At 47.1% G+C, this 26,193-nt stretch overlaps 2 protein-coding genes across 2 annotated transcripts; both read right to left on the reverse strand.

Annotated features, from left to right (window-relative positions):
- Positions 1 to 23,130: 23,130 nt before the first annotated feature.
- Positions 23,131 to 24,069, reverse strand: LOC106889986 (hairy and enhancer of split-related protein HELT-like). Its single transcript, XM_014945510.1, has 3 exons — positions 23,938 to 24,069; positions 23,721 to 23,817; positions 23,131 to 23,609 (listed from the first exon to the last, which is right to left on the reverse strand). The coding sequence occupies exons 1-3, from the start codon at positions 24,067 to 24,069 to the stop codon at positions 23,131 to 23,133; spliced, it is 708 nt and encodes a 235-aa protein (XP_014800996.1).
- A 589-nt stretch (positions 24,070 to 24,658) lies between these two features.
- Positions 24,659 to 25,827, reverse strand: LOC106889987 (hairy and enhancer of split-related protein HELT-like). Its single transcript, XM_014945511.1, has 4 exons — positions 25,801 to 25,827; positions 25,309 to 25,413; positions 25,096 to 25,192; positions 24,659 to 24,984 (listed from the first exon to the last, which is right to left on the reverse strand). Exons 1-4 carry the CDS (start codon positions 25,825 to 25,827, stop codon positions 24,659 to 24,661), a joined length of 555 nt encoding a protein of 184 aa, XP_014800997.1.
- Between the last annotated feature and the right edge of the window lie 366 nt (positions 25,828 to 26,193).

Consider the following 26,193-nt stretch of genomic DNA (forward strand, 5'->3'; position numbering starts at 1 on the left):
AGTGTCTTGGACCCTCTGACTTTTGAAGCTGGGGACTAACTGTGAGTGTTACTGGCACATTTGGAGAGGTAGGGAAAATAGGAAGTGTACTTGGAAACAGCTGTGTGGTGGCAACTCCCATCGCGGAGCAGACCCCAAAGGGCAGATTTGCATTGCACTTGCCACCTCTGTGTTTGTCTTGAGTGTCTGATCAGCCGAGCCAAAATTCCCCTGCTTAAAGGAGGGCTCTTTGGGTCTTTTACTAATGTATTTATTAGTGCAAACTGTCTGTTCAGCTTTGGGAAATTTTTAATAACGTCTTTCTTAGCAGTGTCCTGCTTTTCCACGTCTCTTTTTATGATCTGCTTTTTGTGTCCCTTTACCTTTAGCCTTTCTGCTAAAAACTGCTACAACAATAGTCACCATCCATTTAAATGGACTTTGCTTCTAAGAAGAAATCTTTGTGCTTCAGTAAAGTCTGGGGATCTCCTTGGAAAAGTCTTTTGTCAGAGAGTTTTCATTTGATGCTTAATCATTCTAGGATGATTCTATGATTAAGGCAGCATAGCTTTCTCCTTTGTCGCACATCACTTAATCTACCTTTTAATTGCTGGTTTGGGGGATTTTTCCTGTCTTCAGGAGGTGTAAACGTCCGTGCACTTAGCTGAATAGAGAAACAGCACACTAATTTACACCTATTTGCATACTGAAGGCTGTTATTTGTCAACACATTGACTTTACACTTATTTGCATACTGAAGGCTGTTATTTGTCAAATGCAAACACCCCAGAAGTCTGTAACAACAAGGCTGTAGATGCTGCACCTTGAGCTTGGTGACAGAACTTCCTCTGGAGCCTACTTGAACCTCCTCCCTCTGACTCTGGTTTCCTCCTGCTGCTTCCCAGCTGCTGAAGTTTTAGCTTCCTTTGCTAATTTTCTTTTCTGATATATTTCTACTATCTGTGGAGGTTTAATTTACTTTACTTACAAACAAGTATCCCCATGTATGACTTCCCCTGCCTTTTCCTTGAAGGCTAATGTGAAATCCAGCTGAGAAAATCTCTGGTACCAACCTCTGCCTTCTGTGTTGTACATATAAAAGGGATTTCAACAGTTTGACTTCCTGAACTGGAGGGTGCTGAGGAGCTCTGGGCAGAATGGCTCTGTGCATCCAAGTCTTAAATCAACAGCAGTATTAGAATTAAGAAAATTAATAAGGGAAATTATTAGTAATAAGCTGTGATACATCATAAATACTAAAGCAATATGATCTCTGCTTATACACATGAAAACAGAGGCAGAAACTGTGCCTGAACTCATCCCTAAGTCCCACAGCAAAGATGGGACTAGAGCACGGCCCTTCTAACTCTGAGATTAGCATCCTACACACTTGTCCACACAGTCTCTGAGGTGAGTTATTTAACAACAGGACAATGATACAAACCCAAAGTGTTAGAAATGCCAGAATTTAATAACAGTAACAAGTATGAGACCTGTACTTTCAGCTCAGTTATGTACTCAACATGAATGGCTATGGAAACCTCTGGTAATTTTATATCCTGTAGTCTGCAATCACATCCAATAGGAATTCTTAGATAATGACAACAAGGGCATTAGTTGATGGGATCTCATTCAAGGTTAAGCTGCAGATTCCTGAGATTCCTGGAAAAAATGTTCTGTTAGGGTTGGGTTGTATGAATTCACCTCTTTGCCCAGGTTGCCCAGAGAAGCTGTGGCTGCCCCATCCCTGGAGGGGTTCAAGGCCAGGCTGGATGGGCCTTTGAGCAACCTGGTCTGGTGGGAGGTGTCCTTGCCCATGTCAGGGATGTGCAACTGGATGATCTTGAAGGTCCCTTCCAACCCGAACCATTCTATGATTCTATGATTTTATGAAAAGGAACAAATAGAACATTTTATCTAATAACTTTGACACCAAAAGTAGGCAGGCAGTGGTAAAGTTTGTCCATATGGACCAAATAGAACATTTTATCTCATAACTTTGACACCAGAAGTAGGCAGGCAGTGGTAAAGTTTGTCCATGAGATAAAACTAAGAAACATTGTCCATTTGGCTGAAGTCAGAGACAACATAGAAGGTGAATTGGATGGTTTTGAGGACGTGAAATTCAGTCATAGTACTAGATCATGCCCTTGCATACTGATAATAAATATTTCTCTTTTATGAGCTGGGACTCCATCCATTTGAAACAATGAGCAAGAGGAGGTCTGGCCTGTGCTGCTTATTCCTGAGATGATGGAGCTCCCAGTGCTACATAACTCTGCTTTTGGCTCCTGCCTTTTTAAAAGGTGCCCTGACAGCCCATGGAGCAGGCTCCCTGGTTGCTGTCACAGCTCTCAGTGGGCTGCAGAAAGTAAGTGGTAGTGTATTAGTGACATGTTGGCATTCATATTGACCAAATTCATCCTCACCCTTCAACGTTCAAGGCAGAAAGGAGAACTTTTTGGCTCCAGGGAGGAAGCAGACTTTCTATGTGACTTACGGTTTTTTGCATGGCCTGGGAAATTCTCTCATTGAGCTTTTAATTTGAGGTAATTTTTTAAATTTAGTATTATTAAAGACATTTGTTCCTTAAAATACCTTCTGTTTTTCTCTTCAGTTGTCCTTACTCCAAAATGACGTAGAGAAGGCCGGTTTTGAGAAGAGGGCCTAAGAATGGCCAAGAGGAGAGAAATACCTGGGGCGAAGCAGAAGCACGTGAGGTAACATTGTACATAAACCTGTCTGCTTTCAAGGGGTGTAGGTTTCCATTTGTCTCAGGGGGCAGCTTTACTATCCCCAGCATAGCTGCTGGTGCTTGTCCTGAAGAAAGATAAGTCATTATGACCTGTCCAGCCCCAATATCTACAACCCCATTCTGGACTTAGTGAAAAATCTTCCTTCCTGGTCAACCTTCAAGCACATCTTTGCAGAAGGATGTAGAACCCAGCAGGACTCCCTTATCACGTGGCAGTAACTGACGTGACACTGTCATTTTCCATATGTGTGACTTCTTGCCTCCAACCTCCCCCCCCCATGCTGAGATCTCGTGTTCCTTTTTTCCCCAGGGTCATGTCCTACACAGAGTCCCCACTGTGGCTTTGCTCTGCTGGGTCAAGGGAAACATGAGGTGACAATTTTTTCCCCTTTCCTATCAATGGTTAAATCTGCAGAAGGGAAAACACGACCTGTTTGTGGATTTCATCTTCAAGATTGATTTTATAAATGGGGGCAAAATGTAAAGAGGAATCCTCTCCAGGGCTTTTGACCTCCTGTTCCTTTAAGAGAGGGACAGCAGGATGGCATCTAATAGGGTCTGTAGCTGTCCCAGATTTTAACTCTTTTCTCCTGAATAGAAAGTATGTGATTCAAAGAGTGCCTGGCAAAAGCTGCTTGTATTTTTGCAGTAGCAGCATTGGAAATATTTCATGCATATATAAGATCCAGCATCCATGTAGACTGTTGTTGTTTTCTGCAACTTTCTTTGTAAGTTTGGGGAAAACTTAATAAGTACTGTTTCTCTTTCTTTCTTTAAAAAAGACAGGGAGAGAAAGCCTGCATTTTCTGCCATTTCCCAAGAGGCTTTTTATCTGTTTAAACCAACTAGGGATTTTTCACATATTGACATAAGCATTCATTTGCTAATTTGCTGGACATTAAACTGCACAGCATTCTTGAATGAGACTGGAATACTTGGGTACTTAGTGCTGCTCAGACCCCGCATCATTCCCAGTACACATATGGTTTTCCTCCTCTATCTCCTAGATAAAAGTCACTGTTTGATCGCCTTAAGGAAAAGAATGAGTTAAATGGACCAATATTCTAGCCTTGGCTCTAAAACTGGGCCTTTTCAGAAACTCCTCAGCACCTGCAGCAGCTAGGTCATTTGCACATACATAAATAAATAAATTAACAATGAATAAATAATTTAATCCCACCACACAATGCCACCTTGCAGATCTGATCCTTTGCTCCCAGTGAATTTGTCCATTCCTAATTCTTTTTGATAAAGTCCTCAGATACTTGCTGACTGTCAGTCTAATTTTCTTATTGTTTTCGCTTGATTAGTTCTGTATGACCTAAGGTCGCCCTTAAAATCCACATCTCTCGTGAAGACTCCGAAAGGCCTTCTTTTTTTCAAAGGGATGGAAAGTGCCTGCCATTTCTCCGGACAAAAGCCTGGAAGGTTTTCAGTTATTAGCCTCCTGAAGCAGCCCTTTCGCTCACCCAAGCGCAAAAAAAACTCATTAGGGGGGCACCTTTCTTTCTGGCTTCTTTATCTGACGCATGTAGGGTTTACGTGTGTCGAGATTTGCAGGTCTCGGGTGAATTTGGAGGGCCTCCCTTTTAACCCCGCCGGCCTGCGGTTGTGCCCACCGCAGACATCCGCCGGAGCTCCGTGCCCCCAACCACCTGGAGACGCTTGGCCTTTGTAAAAGCCGCTTTCTGTTGGGCTTCGTGGAGGACAGAAGACATTTCAGCCCCTGAACAGAAGCCACGGTCCCACAGGGCACGGGTGGAAAGGCAGGGAAGGCTGCCAGCTGCCCACAGGCTCCGCGTCTGGCACTCGGTGATTAAAATATGAAATCAAAGTTAGTGACTTGGTCGTTAACTACCACCCTTATTACCATGGGAGGGGTTTGCAAGGACAGCCTGGAGAGCCTGCCATGGCTGGGCTGTGTTCTGCCCTGGCCTGCTTATTCACTGAACCACACAGAAGCACAGAAGGCTATGGGGTTGGAAGGGACCTCTGGAGAGCCTGCCACGGCTGGGTTGCGTTATGCCCTGGCCTGCTTATTCACTGAATCACACAGAAGCACAGAATGCTAAGGGGTTGGAAAGGACCTCTGGAGATCATCGAGTCCAACCCCCCCACCAGAGCAGGTCTGCCCAGAGCAGGCTGCACAGGAACGTGTCCAGGTGGGTTTTGAATGTCTCCACCACCTCTCTGGGCAGCCTCCTCCAGGGCTCTGCCACCCTCAAAGGAAAGAAGTTCCTCATCATGTTTGGGTGAAACTTCTTAAGTTCTAGTTTGTGCCCATTTCCTCTTATCCTGTCCCTGGGCACCACTGAAAAAAGACTGGTCCCATCCTCTTGACACCCACCCTTTAAGTATTTATGAGCATTGATCCGATCCCCCCCTCATCTTTTCTTCTCCAAACTAAAAAGACCCAAGTCCCTCAGCCTTTTCTCATCAGAGAGATGTTCTAGTCCCCTCATCATCTAATCATCTAACCATTCTTTTACCAGAGTATTTCAGGTAAATATTCTTCTCATATAGGCTGAGATACCTTCCTGAGCCATGCCAGGTGGGCTGGAGAGACTCCCTAAAGGTGCATCCTCATTGTATCTGACACGTTATATCTGGGCATCTTGCTCTTCAAAGGGAATGTGCAAGGTTGCCGGCTCCTGCATTCACTTGAGCTGGCAGAGGTTAGCAGAAGGATGTAGAACCCAGCAGGACTCCCTTATCACGTGGCAGTAACTGACGTGACACTGTCATTTTCCATATGTGTGACTTCTTGCCTCCAACCTCCCCCCCCCATGCTGAGATCTCGTGTTCCTTTTTTCCCCAGGGTCATGTCCTACACAGAGTCCCCACTGTGGCTTTGCTCTGCTGGGTCAAGGGAAACATGAGGTGACAATTTTTTCCCCTTTCCTATCAATGGTTAAATCTGCAGAAGGGAAAACACGACCTGTTTGTGGATTTCATCTTCAAGATTGATTTTATAAATGGGGGCAAAATGTAAAGAGGAATCCTCTCCAGGGCTTTTGACCTCCTGTTCCTTTAAGAGAGGGACAGCAGGATGGCATCTAATAGGGTCTGTAGCTGTCCCAGATTTTAACTCTTTTCTCCTGAATAGAAAGTATGTGATTCAAAGAGTGCCTGGCAAAAGCTGCTTGTATTTTTGCAGTAGCAGCATTGGAAATATTTCATGCATGTATAAGATCCAGCATCCATGTAGACTGTTGTTGTTTTCTGCAACTCTCTTTGTAAGTTTGGGGAAAACTTAATAAATACTGTTTCTCTTTCTTTCTTTAAAAAAGACAGGGAGAGAAAGCCTGCATTTTCTGCCATTTCCCAAGAGGCTTTTTATCTGTTTAAACCAACTAGGGATTTTTCACATATTGACATAAGCATTCATTTGCTAATTTGCTGGACATTAAACTGCACAGCATTCTTGAATGAGACTGGAATACTTGGGTACTTAGTGCTGCTCAGACCCCGCATCATTCCCAGTACACATATGGTTTTCCTCCTCTATCTCCTAGATAAAAGTCACTGTTTGATCGCCTTAAGGAAAAGAATGAGTTAAATGGACCAATATTCTAGCCTTGGCTCTAAAACTGGGCCTTTTCAGAAACTCCTCAGCACCTGCAGCAGCTAGGTCATTTGCACATACATAAATAAATAAATTAACAATGAATAAATAATTTAATCCCACCACACAATGCCACCTTGCAGATCTGATCCTTTGCTCCCAGTGAATTTGTCCATTCCTAATTCTTTTTGATAAAGTCCTCAGATACTTGCTGACTGTCAGTCTAATTTTCTTATTGTTTTCGCTTGATTAGTTCTGTATGACCTAAGGTCGCCCTTAAAATCCACATCTCTCGTGAAGACTCCGAAAGGCCTTCTTTTTTTCAAAGGGATGGAAAGTGCCTGCCATTTCTCCAGACAAAAGCCTGGAAGGTTTTCAGTTATTAGCCTCCTGAAGCAGCCCTTTCGCTCACCCAAGCGCAAAAAAAACTCATTAGGGGGGCACCTTTCTTTCTGGCTTCTTTATCTGACGCATGTAGGGTTTACGTGTGTCGAGATTTGCAGGTCTCGGGTGAATTTGGAGGGCCTCCCTTTTAACCCCGCCGGCCTGCGGTTGTGCCCACCGCAGACATCCGCCGGAGCTCCGTGCCCCCAACCACCTGGAGACGCTTGGCCTTTGTAAAAGCCGCTTTCTGTTGGGCTTCGTGGAGGACAGAAGACATTTCAGCCCCTGAACAGAAGCCACGGTCCCACAGGGCACGGGTGGAAAGGCAGGGAAGGCTGCCAGCTGCCCACAGGCTCCGCGTCTGGCACTCGGTGATTAAAATATGAAATCAAAGTTAGTGACTTGGTCGTTAACTACCACCCTTATTACCATGGGAGGGGTTTGCAAGGACAGCCCTGAGAGCCTGCCATGGCTGGGCTGTGTTCTGCCCTGGCCTGCTTATTCACTGAACCACACAGAAGCACAGAAGGCTATGGGGTTGGAAGGGACCTCTGGAGATCATCGAGTCCAACCCCCCCACCAGAGCAGGTCTGCCCAGAGCAGGCTGCACAGGAACGTGTCCAGGTGGGTTTTGAATGTCTCCACCACCTCTCTGGGCAGCCTCCTCCAGGGCTCTGCCACCCTCAAAGGAAAGAAGTTCCTCATCATGTTTGGGTGAAACTTCTTAAGTTCTAGTTTGTGCCCATTTCCTCTTATCCTGTCCCACTTGGTCAGTAAAGCAAGCCAGGAATAGAATGCCCTGAGTCCTACTCACTCTTGTTACACCGCACAGACTGAACCTACAATAAAGCACAGAGTTTTCCACTGAAGAATGCAAATGTATTCAGTGAAAAATAATTTTATAATCACGTTTGGGTGAAACTTCTTATGTTCTAGTTTGTGCCCATTTCCTCTTGTCCTGTCCCTGGGCACCACTGAAAAAAGACTGGCCCCATCCTCCTGACACCCACCCTTTAAGTATTTATGAGCATTGATCAGATCCCCCCTGATCTGAGGGGGAGACTTCTTTTCTATAGAAATAACTTCTCATATAGGCTGAGATACCTTCCTGAGCCATGCCAGGTGGGCTGGAGAGACTCCCTAAAGGTGCATCCTCATTGTATCTGACACGTTATATCTGGGCATCTTGCTCTTCAAAGGGAATGTGCAAGGTTGCCGGCTCCTGCATTCACTTGAGCTGGCAGAGGTTATAAATCAGGACAGCATCTGATCTGCTGTACCTAAACAGTGCTGCCCAGCAATGCTGTACCTATACCTTCTTTTAAGAAGAAAACCAGCCTGAAATTGTACCGGCAGCTATTACAGTATGGAAAAGATTGAAAAGAGAGGTAGGAGCAAACTGATTATGTTTTCTCTTTCAGAAAAGGGCTGCCTGGTCTCTTTGCTGAGCTCAGACTGGGATCTGAGCCTAAAGAGGAGAAAGATGCTCAGAAACAGAAGGAAAATAAGCAGGTCCAAAAAGCGTAGGTGGAAGATATCCCAGGCAGCTATAGAAAAAATAAGTGCTCCTGCAATACTACTTCTCTTTGTCCTGAAGAGCAGCTTGTCTTCCACTGAGGTAGAACAGACTGTCACCCCTCTCTCATATAGGCTGAGATGCCTTCCTGAGCCATGCAAGGTGGGCTGGAGAGACTCCCTAAAGGTGTATCCTCATTGTATCTGACACATTATATCTGGGCATCTTGCTCTTCAAAGGGAATGTGCAAGGTTGCCAGCTCCTGCATTCACTTGAGCTGGCAGAGGTTATAAATCAGGCATCTGATCTGCTGTACCTAAACAGTGCTGCCCAGCAATGCTGTACCTATGCCTTCTTTTAAGAAGAAAACCAGCCTGAAATTGTACTGGCAGCTATTACAGTATGGAAAAGATTGAAAAGAGAGGTAGGAGCAAACTGATTATGTTTTCTCTTTCAGAAAAGGGCTGCCTGGTCTCTTTGCTGAGCTCAGACTGGGATCTGAGCCTAAAGAGGAGAAAGATGCTCAGAAACAGAAGGAAAATAAGCAGGTCCAAAAAGCGTAGGTGGAAGATATCCCGGGCAGCTAAAGAAAAGCAGGTGCTCCTGCAATACTACTTCTCTTCGTCCTGAAGAGCAGCTTGTCTTCCACTGAGGTAGAACGGACTGTCACCCCTCTGGGTTAAAATTCAGTAGGAAATCTCAGGGCTGCAGCTGAGGCCCTGCTTCCAAGCATGCAGGTGGCAGTTTTGTGGCCACTCATCTTGGTCCTGGCCATTTTCAGGGATATTGTCCTTGTTAGGTTGGAAGAAGGCACCATTATGACCACTGTTTTGTTTCCTAACTTGCCAATTCCTCTGAAATCCCTGTGATACCAACACTTTACCTCAATCTGGTTTTCCTCTGAAATCTGAGTGAAACAACCCTCAGTAAACTAAAGCAAGCCAACTGCATAAAAATCATAGAATCATGGAATTGTCTAGGTTGGAAGGGACCTTTAAGTTTATCAAGTCTAACCATTAACCTAAAAAGCTTTTTTTTTCGGTTCAATTAACTGATTACTGCTGGTGAAACATAATGCACATTTCAGTTGCTGTAGCTCGAAGACAGATGTTAAACAATCTGTTTTCTAAGTTGATCTGAATTTAATATTCTGAGTTTGAATCTTCCAAATTGCTCCTCTTTTCTCACACTTGGTGTTTCATTGAGAAGAGACTGACCCCCAAGGTCTGCTCCATAGTACAAAGTAATAGTTACATCATGGTCTGAAGAATAGCAGAAACAAGAACAAATGAGAAACAGGAGAGGGATTTTGGACTACAACCTGGCAGTAATGTGGAGTTTAATCTTGACTTGTGGTCCTCTGTCAGCAGAGTCCTGCTCCCTGTTTCTAATCTGCTGACTGAGTAGCTGACAAAATTCATTCCGCTCTTTGTAACCTGGGTAATCTCATCTCCTGGAAAACTCCAGGACTACAGTGGAACCTGGAGTACATCATTCCACAGACCACATGGAAACTGTGATATTGTGATGTTATCAAGTTCGTAGAGGCAGCTGAAGGCACCAGGAGAAATCATGTCAGCGCGATAAGAGGCAGAGTCTTATTTATAACTTTTTGAATCATTTTCCTTCCCTGACTCAAGCTATGCAGGGGTATTAAAAGCTTACTGCATAAACACTACCCCGAGATAGAGGAGGAGTTTGAAGATTTAGATGAAATTTGCTCTCACTTGGGAGATCGTGTATCTTCTGTTGAAGTACTAAGACATTCAACCTTGGAAAAATGAGGTAGAGCCATGGTGGGTGGTGATGTCCCTGGAGATCTACTCATGATCCCTCATTTGGAGGATGTTCTGTCTGAGCAAACAGATTTTAGCAATCTGATGTCTGTTGGCATAAAACCATGGTTCTTAGAAAAATTTCTGAAGACAACAATGATTTTTCTGGGAGTTTGTTGGTTAACAATTAGAGTAACTTCCTATTTTTCTTCAAAGTAGTCATTATCTATTATTGTAGCTCATTTTAGCGCTGTTACATTTTGTATTTTGATTAATTGAGGAAAGGTTTGACACCCAGTCTGAAATAGCACATAAAATATGCAAACTTGAGAAACTTTAATTATAAATAAGGACAGCACACTGGGTTTTCAGGAGATTGTGAGAAATTTGGCTTCTCCTTGAGCTCTGTATCTTTTCCCAATGTCAAGCATTGTCCACCCCAAAAAGGAACTGATAACTTATGGTTATGAAAAACCTCAGCTGTGATTCTGACGTCCTGGTGGGCAGGCTGTGGGCAAAGGTAATTTATTTTAGTGGGGAAAAAAAATGGTGGCTGTGAAACTGTGTTCTAACATGGTGCTCTGCTCCAAAAATGTAACAAACCTGGATGAGTAGGGGATTCGGTGCCAAAACAGCACCTGGCTAAGGTTAAGCTTTTTTTTTTTTAAATGCGCTTCAGCAGCAATACTGGCTGATGAATCACAAAAACATAAAATAAAATATCTTTTTCTAAAAAAGGGATTTAGAATTGTTGATCCTATAGTGTAACCATTTGTGATGAAATGGCAGTTCCTAAGTACATTCATGAGAACTTCTGTTTGCAGCCAGGGCTGGTAAAATTTCAGTGACTGTAGCAGAGGAGAATTGATTTCCACTGAAATTAACAGCAAAATTCTCCCTTAGTGTACATGTGCTTAAGAATATTGATTTCCTGATTTTTAAAATTCTTCTCACCACCCAAAATTTGTCTCAGCTTTCCCACCTGCAGTACATGCAATCAGTACATTACAAATATCCAACACCTGGGATAACCAGCCATGGGGACCCTTAAACACTCATCACCTGTATCGCTTCCGTGGCTGGACTTGCTACACCTTCAATCTGCATAACAGACACACAGAAAAGTCAGATTTTTTTATTTATTTTTTTTTAATGAGGAACAGGTCTTCTTGCAGATGAGATAGAAGAAGAGGTTTTTATTTGGCTGAGTCACTGGAGGCTGAACTTCTCTTAATTAACTGTGATATTTTGTCATGGAGAATTATAACCCCTCTGAAGTACCTGAGCAGATAAATGAGGCTCCTTGCCAGGCAGCAGTGAAAGTAGGATTCAGCTGCCCTGATTTTTCCCTTACTTATATATCTGAACCTAGCCTATTGATCCTGCATTCCCTCCCAATTCAAAAGGGGAAAGATACATATTCCAAGGAAAAATAGCTCATTTTTAAGGGAGAAACTAAAACCAATCTGATGAATTGTCCTCCAGAGATACCTGTTTGTCCTTATTGACTAGAGGGATCGCTTAGAATTATTAATTCATTCTTAAACCTCTACCTTTTAGACATCTCACATTTATTTTTCAGTCAGAAGCTTATAGATTTGTGTGTCCTTCTATTATCAGACCACCAAGAAGATTTTTCCATTATGGGATGATGTTGCTTTATGTCAAAATAATTTTTCCAGGTGTATGAATGAAAAAAGAAACCAACCCATTTGTGGAAAAAACCACCCTTTGTGGAAACCAAGCAGCTCCTGAGCTCGCTCTCTTGTGAATTCTGGCATCAGAATTACACTTTTGGTCCCGTGGAGGGTGCAGGCATTTAGGATGCAGTCCACCTGAAACCCTGGGTAACAGCAGAAGGTGCCAGCACTCTGATTTAGTAGCCCATGCCTCCATCTTCCAGCCCTTAGCTGCTAGCCTGAGGCTTAGACATTCGTCTAGGAAGTTGGAATCTCAAAGTTGATGTCTTTCAGGCTAAAAAGTGGGTGCCCCTCTTTGGGAGTGCCTGCTCATAACCACTCTGCCCCTGCAAAGTCACTTGTGTTGCCTTTGAAGGAAACAGCGGTCAGTCCTTTGAAAGGAGAGGTCAGATGGTAGTCCACTAGGAGGGGGTTTGATCTCAGAACATCAAGTAGAAGGAGACATCCCATTTAGAGTTGCAAGCATGACACTGAGGTCTGGACAATGGCAGGGTTTGAGTGCTTTCTCCATGGGAGGGAGGAGTGGGGACTGTGGCTTTCACACCTCCATTCTCCTCCTCTAGAGGTACATGAGGCCTGTTCACCACGTGCTTTGTGTACCATGTGTACACTACTATGCACTACATACACACACTACAGGCCCTCTTCTCTAGTACATCTGCATTCAGTTTAGCTTTTCTCCATATTTCCTAGTCTAACTTGGTTGTTCTTTGCCTGACTGTGGCTCTATTAGATCCTCATACATTTCCATGCTGCACTAGTGCCTTCCAGGGGCTGAATTCCCAGAGATTAGCCTTCAAAGGTCAGTATTTTATAACTAAGATATAAGGTTGGTCTTTTTTCCTTTTCCCCCCAAAACTAAAACATCCTTTAATTTATCACAGGGCAGCCTCATGGTTTGATACAGACAGATTTTGGATTCACCTGTACAACCTCACTCACTACACCAGGTGATGCCACTCTTGCTGTGAGTAAAAGCCAGGGTACAGGGGTCTTCTGCCAAAGGTGGTAGGGTGGAAATAATTTATTGTGATTAAATTGACCGTTGGGTTTTCAGGCCAGGGACCTGTAGAAGGAACAATAACAACGAAGCCTGTAGAGCAAACCCCACACAGCTTCAGTGTAACAGGGCTCCATGATACTCCCCGAGCACAGATTGCAAAATTTCAAGAACCTCAGGAAACCCTGAGACAACATTTATTACATACAACACAACTATATACTGGAATGTTCTAAGGGAACCAGTATAACCTGAGTCTTGAATATTCCACGATAAAAGCCCATTTTATCATAGGGTGTAATATTTTTTTTCCATGCCCCAAACATTTTTCATACAGTATGTTCTCCTCTCTTAAAGAATTGAGAAATAAATCACGTCTTGGAGTTCTATTACTGAAAGTATTGTAAATTCTCTCTGATATGGAGAAGGAGATGGGAGCAAGAGCAAGAGCACAACCTTTGCTGCATAATGCCAAAACCTGCCTATACAGCAGAGATCTATGAAAAACAGAGAAATGATGATTCAAGGTACCACTGTTTACAGCAGGTTAGAAATCACCATCTGCAGGAAAGCCCAGATGTCACAGCAGACAAGAAACTCCTACGTCCTTGTTGCCTACGTGTGTATATTGTGGACAGAATCCTGAGCAGGTGAACAAAGCTTCCAGGAGATCCCTGAAGCTGTAGGCACTTCCACCAAGAAGAGACACGATGGAGTTGCATCAGCAGAGACCCTACCAAACAGGTGAGTGAAGCACATTTCACTGGCTCCTCATGTTCATTTTCTGAATTCAGCTTTGCAGCCACAGGTTTATGAAGGTGTATAGGAAGCCATCACTCCCAACGTCCCCCCCTTCCTCCTTCTTCCCCCACCTTTATACACCAAGCATGATGTCCCATGGCATGAATGTCCCTGCGGTCAGCTGGGGTCAGCTGTCCTGGCTGTGTCCCCTCTCGACTCCTTGTGTGCACCCCCAGCCTGCTCCTGGTGGAGTGGTGTGAGGAGCAGGAAAGGCCTTGAGGCCGTGTGAGCCCTGCTCAGCAGTAGCTAAAACATCCCATTATTATCAACACTGCTTTCAGCACAAATCCAAAACGTAGCCCTGGACCAGCTACTATGAAGAAAATTAACTCAATCCCAGCCAAAACCAGCACACCCAACAGCTACTTTTTTTTAATTCCACAATCATCATGCAGACTAGGACCTACACTTTGAGGTGTTTTATTCTTACAGTATTTAACAATTAAATTGCCTTTAAACTATTCAGAGCATATATGCAAAAGTTTACATTTTTTCTTAAAAAAAGCTTTTTTTTTCGGTTCAATTAACTGATTACTGCTGGTGAAACATAATGCACATTTCAGTTGCTGTAGCTCGAAGACAGATGTTAAACAATCTGTTTTCTAAGTTGATCTGAATTTAATATTCTGAGTTTGAATCTTCCAAATTGCTCCTCTTTTCTCACACTTGGTGTTTCATCGGTGTTGTTCTCTCTCACCTTTTTAAATGAGTTTCGTTAGTTTTAAGATGCCACTCTGTACCCAGTGTGGTCTGTGGGTAGGCATCAGAGCTTTAACCTATATACATATTAAAAAGCCATTCCTATATGCCTTGCTGTAATTATGTGTTCTCTTAAAGAGAGTGGTTTTTTCCTAAAACAGCCTTTGTTGTTGAGTCTCTTACACGGTCTTTGGGCAAGTTTGCCAAAAATAAATATGCTGATGGGAGAGAAGATGGACTGGTCCAAGGCAGGAGGCAAATCTGTGAGACTGGGTACTCAGCAAATACGAAACTGTTGGCTGGAGGGTTTATCTCCAAAAGACTGTCTTTGTGAAGGGGTTGCTAGACAAGCATGTAGCTGCATGTCCCCAGTACATGGACTGTTCCCTAGAGCCACAGGCAAACAGAAGAAGCCATGGGGACAGAAGGTCCCCTCCTCCTCCTGCTTGGGTCACTCCACGCAGGGAAACACCCATCTGGGCTCCTGGACGTTTTTTAACTCTCTCTGAGAACGTAGTAGCAGGGCAAGAAGTGCATTCAACCTTGGAAAAATGAAGTAGACCCATGGTGGGTGGTGATGTCACTGGAGGTCTACTCATGATCCCTCATTTGGAGGGTGTTCTGTCTCAGCAAACAGATTTTAGCAATCTGATGTCTGTTGGCATAAAACCATGGTTCTTAGAAAAATTTCTGAAGACAACAATGATTTTTCTGGGAGTTTGTTGGTTAACAATTAGAGTAACTTCCTATTTTTCTTCAAAGTAGTCATTATCTATTATTGTAGCTCATTTTAGCGCTGTTACATTTTGTATTTTGATTAATTGAGGAAAGGTTTGACACCCAGTCTGAAATAGCACATAAAATATGCAAACTTGAGAAACTTTAATTATAAATAAGGACAGCACACTGGGTTTTCAGGAGATTGTGAGAAATTTGGCTTCTCCTTGAGCTCTGTATCTTTTCCCAATGTCAAGCATTGTCCACCCCAAAAAGGAACTGATAACTTATGGTTATGAAAAACCTCAGCTGTGATTCTGACGTCCTGGTGGGCAGGCTGTGGGCAAAGGTAATTTATTTTAGTGGGGAAAAAAAATGGTGGCTGTGAAACTGTGTTCTAACATGGTGCTCTGCTCCAAAAACGTAACAAACCTGGATGAGTAGGGGATTCGGTGCCAAAACAGCACCTGGCTAAGGTTAAGCTTTTTTTTTTTTAAATGCGCTTCAGCAGCAATACTGGCTGATGAATCACAAAAACATAAAATAAAATATCTTTTTCTAAAAAAGGGATTTAGAATTGTTGATCCTATAGTGTAACCATTTGTGATGAAATGGCAGTTCCTAAGTACATTCATGAGAACTTCTGTTTGCAGCCAGGGCTGGTAAAATTTCAGTGACTGTAGCAGAGGAGAATTGATTTCCACTGAAATTAACAGCAAAATTCTCCCTTAGTGTACATGTGCTTAAGAATATTGATTTCCTGATTTTTAAAATTCTTCTCACCACCCAAAATTTGTCTCAGCTTTCCCACCTGCAGTACATGCAATCAGTACATTACAAATATCCAACACCTGGGATAACCAGCCATGGGGACCCTTAAACACTCATCACCTGTATCGCTTCCGTGGCTGGACTTGCTACACCTTCAATCTGCATAACAGACACACAGAAAAGTCAGATTTTTTTATTTATTTTTTTTTAATGAGGAACAGGTCTTCTTGCAGATGAGATGGAAGAAGAGGTTTTCATTTGGCTGAGTCACTGGAGGCTGAACTTCTCTTAATTAACTGTGATATTTTGTCATGGAGAATTATAACCCCTCTGAAGTACCTGAGCAGATAAATGAGGCTCCTTGCCAGGCAGCAGTGAGGGTAGGATTCAGCTGCCCTGATTTTTCCCTTACTTATATATCTGAACCTAGCCTATTGATCCTGCATTCCCTCCCAATTCAAAAGGGGAAAGATACATATTCCAAGGAAAAATAGCTCATTTTTAAGGGAGAAACTAAAACCAATCTGATGAATTGTCCTCCAGAGATACCTGTTTGTCCTTATTGACTAGAGGGATCGCTTAGAATTATTAATTCATTCTTAAACCTCTACCTTTTAGACATCTCACATTTATTTTTCAGTCAGAAGCTTATAGATTTGTGTGTCCTTCTATTATCAGACCACCAAGAAGATTTTTCCATTATGGGATGATGTTGCTTTATGTCAAAATAATTTTTCCAGGTGTATGAATGAAAAAAGAAACCAACCCATTTGTGGAAAAAACCACCCTTTGTGGAAACCAAGCAGCTCCTGAGCTCGCTCTCTTGTGAATTCTGGCATCAGAATTACACTTTCGGTCCTGTGGAGGGTGCAGGCATTTAGGATGCAGTCCACCTGAAACCCTGGGTAACAGCAGAAGGTGCCAGCACTCTGATTTAGTAGCCCATGCCTCCATCTTCCAGCCCTTAGCTGCTAGCCTGAGGCTTAGACATTCGTCTAGGAAGTTGGAATCTCAAAGTTGATGTCTTTCAGGCTAAAAAGTGGGTGCCCCTCTTTGGGAGTGCCTGCTCATAACCACTCTGCCCCTGCAAAGTCACTTGTGTTGCCTTTGAAGGAAACAGCGGTCAGTCCTTTGAAAGGAGAGGTCAGATGGTAGTCCACTAGGAGGGGGTTTGATCTCAGAACATCAAGTAGAAGGAGACATCCCATTTAGAGTTGCAAGCATGACACTGAGGTCTGGACAATGGCAGGGTTTGAGTGCTTTCTCCATGGGAGGGAGGAGTGGGGACTGTGGCTTTCACACCTCCATTCTCCTCCTCTAGAGGTACATGAGGCCTGTTCACCACGTGCTTTGTGTACCATGTGTACACTACTATGCACTACATACACACACTACAGGCCCTCTTCTCTAGTACATCTGCATTCAGTTTAGCTTTTCTCCATATTTCCTAGTCTAACTTGGTTGTTCTTTGCCTGACTGTGGCTCTATTAGATCCTCATACATTTCCATGCTGCACTAGTGCCTTCCAGGGGCTGAATTCCCAGAGATTAGCCTTCAAAGGTCAGTATATTATAACTAAGATATAAAGTTGGTCTTTTTTTCCTTTTCCCCCCAAAACTAAAACATCCTTTAATTTATCACAGGGCAGCCTCATGGTTTGATACAGACAGATTTTGGATTCACCTGTACAACCTCACTCACTACACCAGGTGATGCCACTCTTGCTGTGAGTAAAAGCCAGGGTACAGGGGTCTTCTGCCAAAGGTGGTAGGGTGGAAATAATTTATTGTGATTAAATTGACCGTTGGGTTTTCAGGCCAGGGACCTGTAGAAGGAACAATAACAACGAAGCCTGTAGAGCAAACCCCACACAGCTTCAGTGTAACAGGGCTCCATGATACTCCCCGAGCACAGATTGCAAAATTTCAAGAACCTCAGGAAACCCTGAGACAACATTTATTACATACAACACAACTATATACTGGAATGTTCTAAGGGAACCAGTATAACCTGAGTCTTGAATATTCCACGATAAAAGCCCATTTTATCATAGGGTGTAATATTTTTTTTCCATGCCCCAAACATTTTTCATACAGTATGTTCTCCTCTCTTAAAGAATTGAGAAATAAATCACGTCTTGGAGTTCTATTACTGAAAGTATTGTAAATTCTCTCTGATATGGAGAAGGAGATGGGAGCAAGAGCAAGAGCACAACCTTTGCTGCATAATGCCAAAACCTGCCTATACAGCAGAGATCTATGAAAAACAGAGAAATGATGATTCAAGGTACCACTGTTTACAGCAGGTTAGAAATCACCATCTGCAGGAAAGCCCAGATGTCACAGCAGACAAGAAACTCCTACGTCCTTGTTGCCTACGTGTGTATATTGTGGACAGAATCCTGAGCAGGTGGACAAAGCTTCCAGGAGATCCCTGAAGCTGTAGACGCTTCCATCAAGAGGAGACACGATGGAGTTGCATCAGCAGAGACCCTACCAAACAGGTAAGTGATGCACATTTCACTGGCTCCCTCGTGTTCATTTTCTGAATTCAGCTTTGCAGCCACAGGTTTATGAAGGTGTATCTCTCCCAACGTCCCCCCCTTCCTCCTTCTTATACACTGAGCATGATGTCCCATGGCATGAATGTCCCTGTGGCCAGCTGGGGTCAGCTGTCCTGGCTGTGTCCCCTCTCGACTCCTTGTGTGCACCCCCAGCCTGCTCCTGGTGGAGTGGTGTGAGGAGCAGGAAAGGCCTTGAGGCCGTGTGAGCCCTGCTCAGCAGTAGCTAAAACACCCCGCTATTATCAACACTGTTTTCAGTACAAATCCAAAACATAGCCCTGGACCAGCTACTATGAAGAAAATTAACTCAATCCCAGCCAAAACCAGCACACCCAACAGCTACTTTTTTTTAATTCTACAATCATCACGCAGACTAGGACCTACACTTTGAGGTGTTTTATTCTTACAGCATTTAACAACTAAATTGCCTTTAAACTATTCAGAGCATATATGCAAAAGTTTACATTTTTTCTTAACAAAAGCTTTTTTTTTTTTTTCAGTTCAATTAACTGATTACTGCTGATGAAACATAATGCACATTTCAATTGCTGTAGCTTGAAGATGGATGTTAAACAATCTGTTTTCTAAGTTGAACTGAATGTAATATTCTGAGTTTGAATCTTCCAAATTGCTCCTCTTTTCTCACACTTGGTGTTTCATTGGTGTTGTTCTCTCTTACCTTTTTAAATGAATTTTGTTAGTTTTAACATGCTCCTCTGTACCCAGTGTGGTCTGTGGGTAGGCATCAGAGCTTTAACCTATATACATATTAAAAAGCCATTCTTATATGCCTTGCCATAATTATGGGTCCTCTTAAAGAGAGTGGTTTTTTCCTAAAACAGCTTTTGTTGTTGAGTCTCTTACACGGTCTGTGGGCAAGTTTGCTGGAAATAAATATGCTGATGGGAGAGGAGATGGACTGGTCCAAGGCAGGAGGCAAATCTGTGAGACTGGGTACTCAGCAAATACGAAACTGTTGGCTGGAGGGTTTATCTCCAAAAGACTGTCTTTGTGAAGGGGTTGCTAGACAAGCATGTAGCTGCATGTCCCCAGTACATGGACTGTTCCCTAGAGCCACAGGCAAACAGAAGAAGCCATGGGGACAGAAGGTCCCCTCCTCCTCCTGCTTGGGTCACTCCACGCAGGGAAACACCCATCTGGGCTCCTGGACGTTTTTTAACTCTCTCTGAGAACGTAGTAGCAGGGCAAGAAGCTGACCTGGGTAGGGTGGTCATTGTACCCTGGCACCTGAGTCCCCCTCCTCTCCTTGGAAATTCTAGTATGACCAGGTCACCCTAGGGTGCCTGAGGGAACGGGAACATGAACAGCATCCCACAGAGCAGTGGGACAGCTAGACTTACAAACCAAGGGATCTTTGGTACCATGGGAAAGGGACTGTATCCGTACTAGTAGGAAGCCAGCTATCATGAGGGAAGATGGGTTTAAACTGAAAGAGGAGAGATTTAGACAAGATATTAGGATGAAATTCTTTGCTGTGAGGGTGGTGAGAGCCTGGCCCAGGTTGCCCAGAGAAGCTGTGGCTGCCCCATCCCTGGAGGGGTCCAAGGCCAGGCTGGATGGGGCTTTGAGCAACCTGGTCTGGTGGGAGGTGTCCCTGCCCAGGGCAGGGGGTTGGAACTCAATGATCTTGAAGGTCCCTTCCAACCCAAACCACTCTATGATCCCATGATTATGTTCATTTGCTGCTGGAAAAGATCTGTGATGAAGAGCCTTTGACAGAGCTGTTTCTCCTCCTTCCCTCAGCTGCTTCTTCCAATGGCTCAGCCCCTACAGACCTGCTGGTGCAACTGTTTGCGGTCGACTGCTGTGAGCAAGGACCACAACTGAGCCAAGGTAAAGCAAAAATACTCTTTTCTCATTAGCTGGTGCCCTGATTGATAACTGCCCCCAAAATGACTGTGTTGGTGTGAATTCAGGGGCTGTACTCTGTGACACGGGCTTTGTTTCCAAGACTGGAAACTCTGCAGTGTGACACAGCCACCAGAGCCCAGATGTTTGAAGGATGCCTTCAGACTGTGGAAACCCACGGGAAAAGTTCTGATCTGTGTTATATATGCTCAAAGTTTATAAATCTCTTCTACTTATTTAAATTTTACTTCCATGATAGTGGAAATAATTCCTTATGATAAATTAGCGAGTTGGAGATGTTTTCAATAATGCAATATTACAAAAAATCAACGTAACTCTTCTGCTGTCTAGGTAAATGACAACTAAGAGTCAGTATTAGATACAGAACTGTAAACTCTGATTTTTCTATCCATTGATCCCAAAAATGATGCTTTGCCTTCAACATACAGAAATCCCTGAGATATGATTACACTGTACAGCTATTCCTGGGGTGAGCAGAGTTGCTGTATATGGAGGACTTGAAAAGTGTGAGGAAAAAAGAGGAGTTCTGATAACAGGGAGGGGAAGAAGTGGAAAAGAGGGCACGAAAGGCGCGGGGAAGGAGGGCAAGGCAAAGGGAGGCAAAAGAGCTTTGAATGTCTAAGAAGGAGAAAGACACCAGCTGAGGGAAAGGAGTAGGGAATCATTAGGAAATGACACAGCAAGTCATTCATCATAAGCATTTGTAGCCAAGTAGATGAGTGACACAGAAGCTAATATTCTGGGGGCTTTGGGAGGTAAAACAGTTTATTTTCAGGAACAAAACCCTTCTGTTCCTGTGCTGGCTGCTGCCAGGCACCAGGAAATGTGTCAGAAGGTGACCCCAGAGGGGCACCCCACCTGAGACCCCACCTAGGTATTGCCTTTAGCTCCCTGATGGCCCAGTGCAGGTGGCATCCAGCTCCTACCTGCTCCCACCAGAGCTGGCAGGAGATGCTCACAGCAGAGCTAAAAATTCCTGGAAAAATAACCTACAAATCTCTGCCCCCCAGGCACAGAAATGTTAAATAAAATAAAAACGTATGGGCTGAACCTCTGTCAAAGCCCAAAGCCTGTCCCAGGGAAGCTCTGCGCCCCACTCCCATCCCTGGTACAGCTGGCTTTAGCGGATGCCAAAATAATTTTGGGGGCAAAAGCTGGAGTCTGTGGTGCCGGGGGAGGATGAACTCAGAGCCCTGCAGAGGCAGAGGGGGGAGACTTTTATCCTAAAGTCATTGTAAAGCCAAAGCGGGGTTTATCCTCCACAGCTAAATGAAAACCAAAAGGGGAAAAAAAAGAAAAATCCAGAATAGCAACATTGGAGATACAAAGACTGTCATGGACCAGTGCGAGTTTGCAAAATTATATGTAAATGACCCCATTTTTGACCATGGTGGCCCTCTGCTAATCCCAGAGAGAAAATCTACTTAGCGAAGGGAAGTTTTGTTTAATTTGGTTAACAGGGACCAAAACGCTGAATATATTAATAATTTATATTTCCAGGGAAACGCTGTATCTTCCGTGCTTCAATGCCAAAAGGGGGGTTCACAAGAGCTTAATGCTCGCGGAATAAAAAATCCTGTCGGATTTTGTCCGTATCCCGCACCCAGCGCTGGTGTAGGACGTGTGTCCTCACAATAGGCACCAGCCCTGGGGCTGCTGAGTGCCTTGGGCTCATCCCCTGGTGCTCTTGGCCTGCTCTGAGCAAGAAGAGAGAGGTTCCCCCAGGATTTACCACCCTAAAAGGTGTCCCGAGGAAAATGAGGGGTGTTTTTCCCCCACTTTTCTGCCTAAATCATGATGTTATCCCCCCCTCTCCGGCCCCGTGTGACCTTTTCCCCACTAATCTGAAATAGCAGCTTTTTCCTGTGTTTACAGGTTAAATGGAAGATACACATTCTGCTTTTTCCTCATTGTAAGGAAGATCTTTTTTTGTCCGTCTCCGCATAAAGGGTCGGGCTGGTTTACAAATTGCGGGTCAGCCCGTTCCGTGACCTGGGCAAACAACCCGGGTCAAACCTCCTCAAAAGCCTCCCCACCCAACTGGAATAAGTTAATTTACCCCATCAGGCGGCTCCGACCCCGCCGGGCGAACCCGGGGGATGGATGGATGGATGGATGGATGGATGGATGGATGGGTGGATGGATGGATGGATGGATGGGGTCCCCCTACCCTCCTGCCAGCGGTGCGGGGACACCTGGGGACACTTGGGGTTGGGGTAGGACCGAAATTGCGCTGTTAGGCAGGGGAGGAGGGAGCCGAAGTCTCGAAGGACTTGCTCTCAACAGCTTTTATGGGGTGTAGCCGTTTATTTGGTTGGACTAGATGGCTTTTAAAGCTCCTTTCCGACCCAAACTGCTCTATGATTCCGTGATTCTATGATTCCATGATTATTCTCGGCGCCCTGCGCCTCCGCGGCCGCCCCCCCCCTTCTCCGCCCCGTCCTGCGCCTTCCCCCTTCATCCTTCCTCCCCTGCTCAGGCTGCGCCGCCGGGAGAATTCGCTGGGGGAAAAAAATAATAATTAAATCCCCAGGGGAAATCCCGGTGCCTTTCGGACCCGTGTCCCTGGGAGCATCTCCCGCCCCCACCTCCTCCTCCACGGGGTTGCGGGGAAAGGGGGGGGGCGGCGACATTCCCCCACCCCTCGGGGGCGTCCCCGGGGTTCATCCCTGCGGCTCTCCCGACCCCAGCCCCTGGGTGCCATCCCACCGCCTTCCTCTCGTGGTTTTTTGGGTATTTTTTTTTTTTTCCCCTGGGTGGAGTAAAGGGGAGACCCCCACCACCCCCCGAAACAAGAAGGGGCGGGGGATATAAACATTAATAACATTTATTCCAAGGCATCGCTTGTACAGGCACCGCACCCGGAGGTGGGAAGAGGAGCCGGGGGGGGCAGATCCAGGCCCCCGGAGAGGGGTCCCCCCCCTGCACCTTCCCCCCGGGCGCAGCGTCCGCGGTCATAAATAGGATATTTTTTTGTTGCGGGGGGGTGGGATGGAGGAAGGGGGCGAAGAGTCTCTATAGCATGGAGGGGTGCTGGCCCGGGGGCAAGCCGAAGGCGTTGGGGTGGGAATGGCCGAGGAGGTTGAGGTAGTGGCGGTCCAGCCCCTGGACGGAGGAGAGGAAGGTGCTGCGCTGCTGGCCGGGGCTGCCCAGGGGGACGGCGGCGTTGGGGAGGTGGTAGGGCAGGGGGGGGCTGCGGGAAGCGCCGTGCCAAGGGAAAGCCCCCCCCGGGGGCGGCTGGAGCACGGTCTCGCCGGGACACTCGGGTCCGGGATGCAGCGGGTAGGAAAAGTCCGGCTCCGGGAGGGAGCCCAGGGAGGTGAAGAGGGGCTCGGTGACGAAGCGGGCTTTGGACTGGAGGAAAGCCAGGATGCGGGCGTATTTGGTGTCTTTGGTCTCCATCCTCTCCACCGTGGTCAGGTAGTGGACCAGGTTCTTCATGCACTCGTGGTAGCCGTAGTGGAAGTAGTTGGCGAACTCGGAGAGCAGCTCTGCTGGAAAGGAAAAGGGCAGCGGGGGCGAGTTCCTCAGGGTCCGGCCTCGGGAAGGATAGGGTGGGGTTGGGGACACCCCCACGCCTCGGGTGTCCGCGCCCGCCCACCTACCCTTCTCCCGGCCGCGGGGGAAGTCCGCCGAGTGCAGGGCCCGCAGGTACTGCACCGTCATCTCCAGGATCTCCGCTTTCTCCAGCTTCCCCGAGCTCTGCAACAAGCCGGGGTTGGGGTCATGACTTCTCCCTTGCGGTTTCCCCCCTCCCCAACACCCCCCCCTCCTCGATTTATACCGGGGAGAGCCCACCTTCACCCACCCCCCCCCGCCTACCTGCTTGGCCAGAGCCATGGGCACCGTCTTCCCCAGCTCGGTGAGGCAGCGGTTGATGCGGTCCCTCCTCCGCTTCTCGATCACCTTGTGGGACACCGGCGTCCTCTGCAAAAATAGATATGGGGAGCCCATTAGTGGGGAGGGGAAATGGAAGGGAAGGGGGGGACAAAGCAGCCGGAGCAGCACCCCCCCTCCTCATCCTCCCCGTCCCGGTCCCGACCCCTCCGGGGCAACCGGTCCCCAGGCGCGACGCGACCCCGGGGAAGGGATGGATGCTCCGGCGGCGGGTCCTCTCTGCGCCGCAAGCCCCCCGCCATCACCATCACCATCCCCGGGGGGGCTCCCCTTCTGCTCTGTCGGCCCCGTCTTGGGGTATAATTTTGGGGTTGGGGGTTTTGGTTTTTCGTGGGGGTGAGCTTTTTTTGAAGGGAAAAGGCGGCGAAGGTGCCGGGGCGCGCAGAGCCGTGCGCGCAAAAGCCGGGCGAGGACTCACCCTCCGCTCCTTGAGCTTGGAGGCCATGGTTGGTGCCACTGCCTCCCGCTTCTCTCCGGACCCCTTTATAAAGCCATCACTTCTTAGGGGGGACCCCGGGGGGATAGAAGAAGGGGGGAGGGATGGGGGTGAACGCTGATCCCATAGGATTAAGGGGCGAGCGGCGCCGGGGGGGTGTGTATGTGTGTGTGTAGGGGGGGGTGTGGTGTGGTGGGGGAAATGTATGCATTAAAGCTGAGGAGGGGATTGGGTTGGTGGGGTTTGTCGGGTCCAAGGGAAAGCCCCCCCCGGGGGCGGCTGGAGCACGGTCTCGCCGGGACACTCGGGTCCGGGATGCAGCGGGTAGGAAAAGTCCGGCTCCGGGAGGGAGCCCAGGGAGGTGAAGAGGGGCTCGGTGACGAAGCGGGCTTTGGACTGGAGGAAAGCCAGGATGCGGGCGTATTTGGTGTCTTTGGTCTCCATCCTCTCCACCGTGGTCAGGTAGTGGACCAGGTTCTTCATGCACTCGTGGTAGCCGTAGTGGAAGTAGTTGGCGAACTCGGAGAGCAGCTCTGCTGGAAAGGAAAAGGGCAGCGGGGGCGAGTTCCTCAGGGTCCGGCCTCGGGAAGGATAGGGTGGGGTTGGGGACACCCCCACGCCTCGGGTGTCCGCGCCCGCCCACCTACCCTTCTCCCGGCCGCGGGGGAAGTCCGCCGAGTGCAGGGCCCGCAGGTACTGCACCGTCATCTCCAGGATCTCCGCTTTCTCCAGCTTCCCCGAGCTCTGCAACAAGCCGGGGTTGGGGTCATGACTTCTCCCTTGCGGTTTCCCCCCTCCCCAACACCCCCCCCTCCTCGATTTATACCGGGGAGAGCCCACCTTCACCCCCCCCCCCCTACCTGCTTGGCCAGAGCCATGGGCACCGTCTTCCCCAGCTCGGTGAGGCAGCGGTTGATGCGGTCCCTCCTCCGCTTCTCGATCACCTTGTGGGACACCGGCGTCCTCTGCAAAAATAGATATGGGGAGCCCATTAGTGGGGAGGGGAAATGGAAGGGAAGGGGGGGACAAAGCAGCCGGAGCAGCACCCCCCCTCCTCATCCTCCCCGTCCCGGTCCCGACCCCTCCGGGGCAACCGGTCCCCAGGCGCGACGCGACCCCGGGGAAGGGATGGATGCTCCGGCGGCGGGTCCTCTCTGCGCCGCAAGCCCCCCGCCATCACCATCACCATCCCCGGGGGGCTCCCCTTCTGCTCTGTCGGCCCCGTCTTGGGGTATAATTTTGGGGTTGGGGGTTTTGGTTTTTCGTGGGGGTGAGCTTTTTTTGAAGGGAAAAGGCGGCGAAGGTGCCGGGGCGCGCAGAGCCGTGCGCGCAAAAGCCGGGCGAGGACTCACCCTCCGCTCCTTGAGCTTGGAGGCCATGGTTGGTGCCACTGCCTCCCGCTTCTCTCCGGACCCCTTTATAAAGCCATCACTTCTTAGGGGGGACCCCGGGGGGATAGAAGAAGGGGGGAGGGATGGGGGTGAACGCTGATCCCATAGGATTAAGGGGCGAGCGGCGCCGGGGGGGTGTGTATGTGTGTGTGTAGGGGGGGGTGTGGTGTGGTGGGGGAAATGTATGCATTAAAGCTGAGGAGGGGATTGGGTTGGTGGGGTTTGTCGGGTGGGTTTTGTGTTTTTTCTTCTCTCTTCTTCTTACGGGGGGCTGCCCAGCTGTTGTCCCCCCACGTGGAGCCGGGGGGGGACACACGTGATGGTGCCACAATAGCGGCGGGGATGGGGACGGGG

This window comes from Calidris pugnax, unplaced genomic scaffold (genome assembly GCF_001431845.1).
Source record: "Calidris pugnax isolate Ruff unplaced genomic scaffold, ASM143184v1 scaffold58, whole genome shotgun sequence".
NCBI lineage: Eukaryota > Metazoa > Chordata > Aves > Charadriiformes > Scolopacidae > Calidris > Calidris pugnax.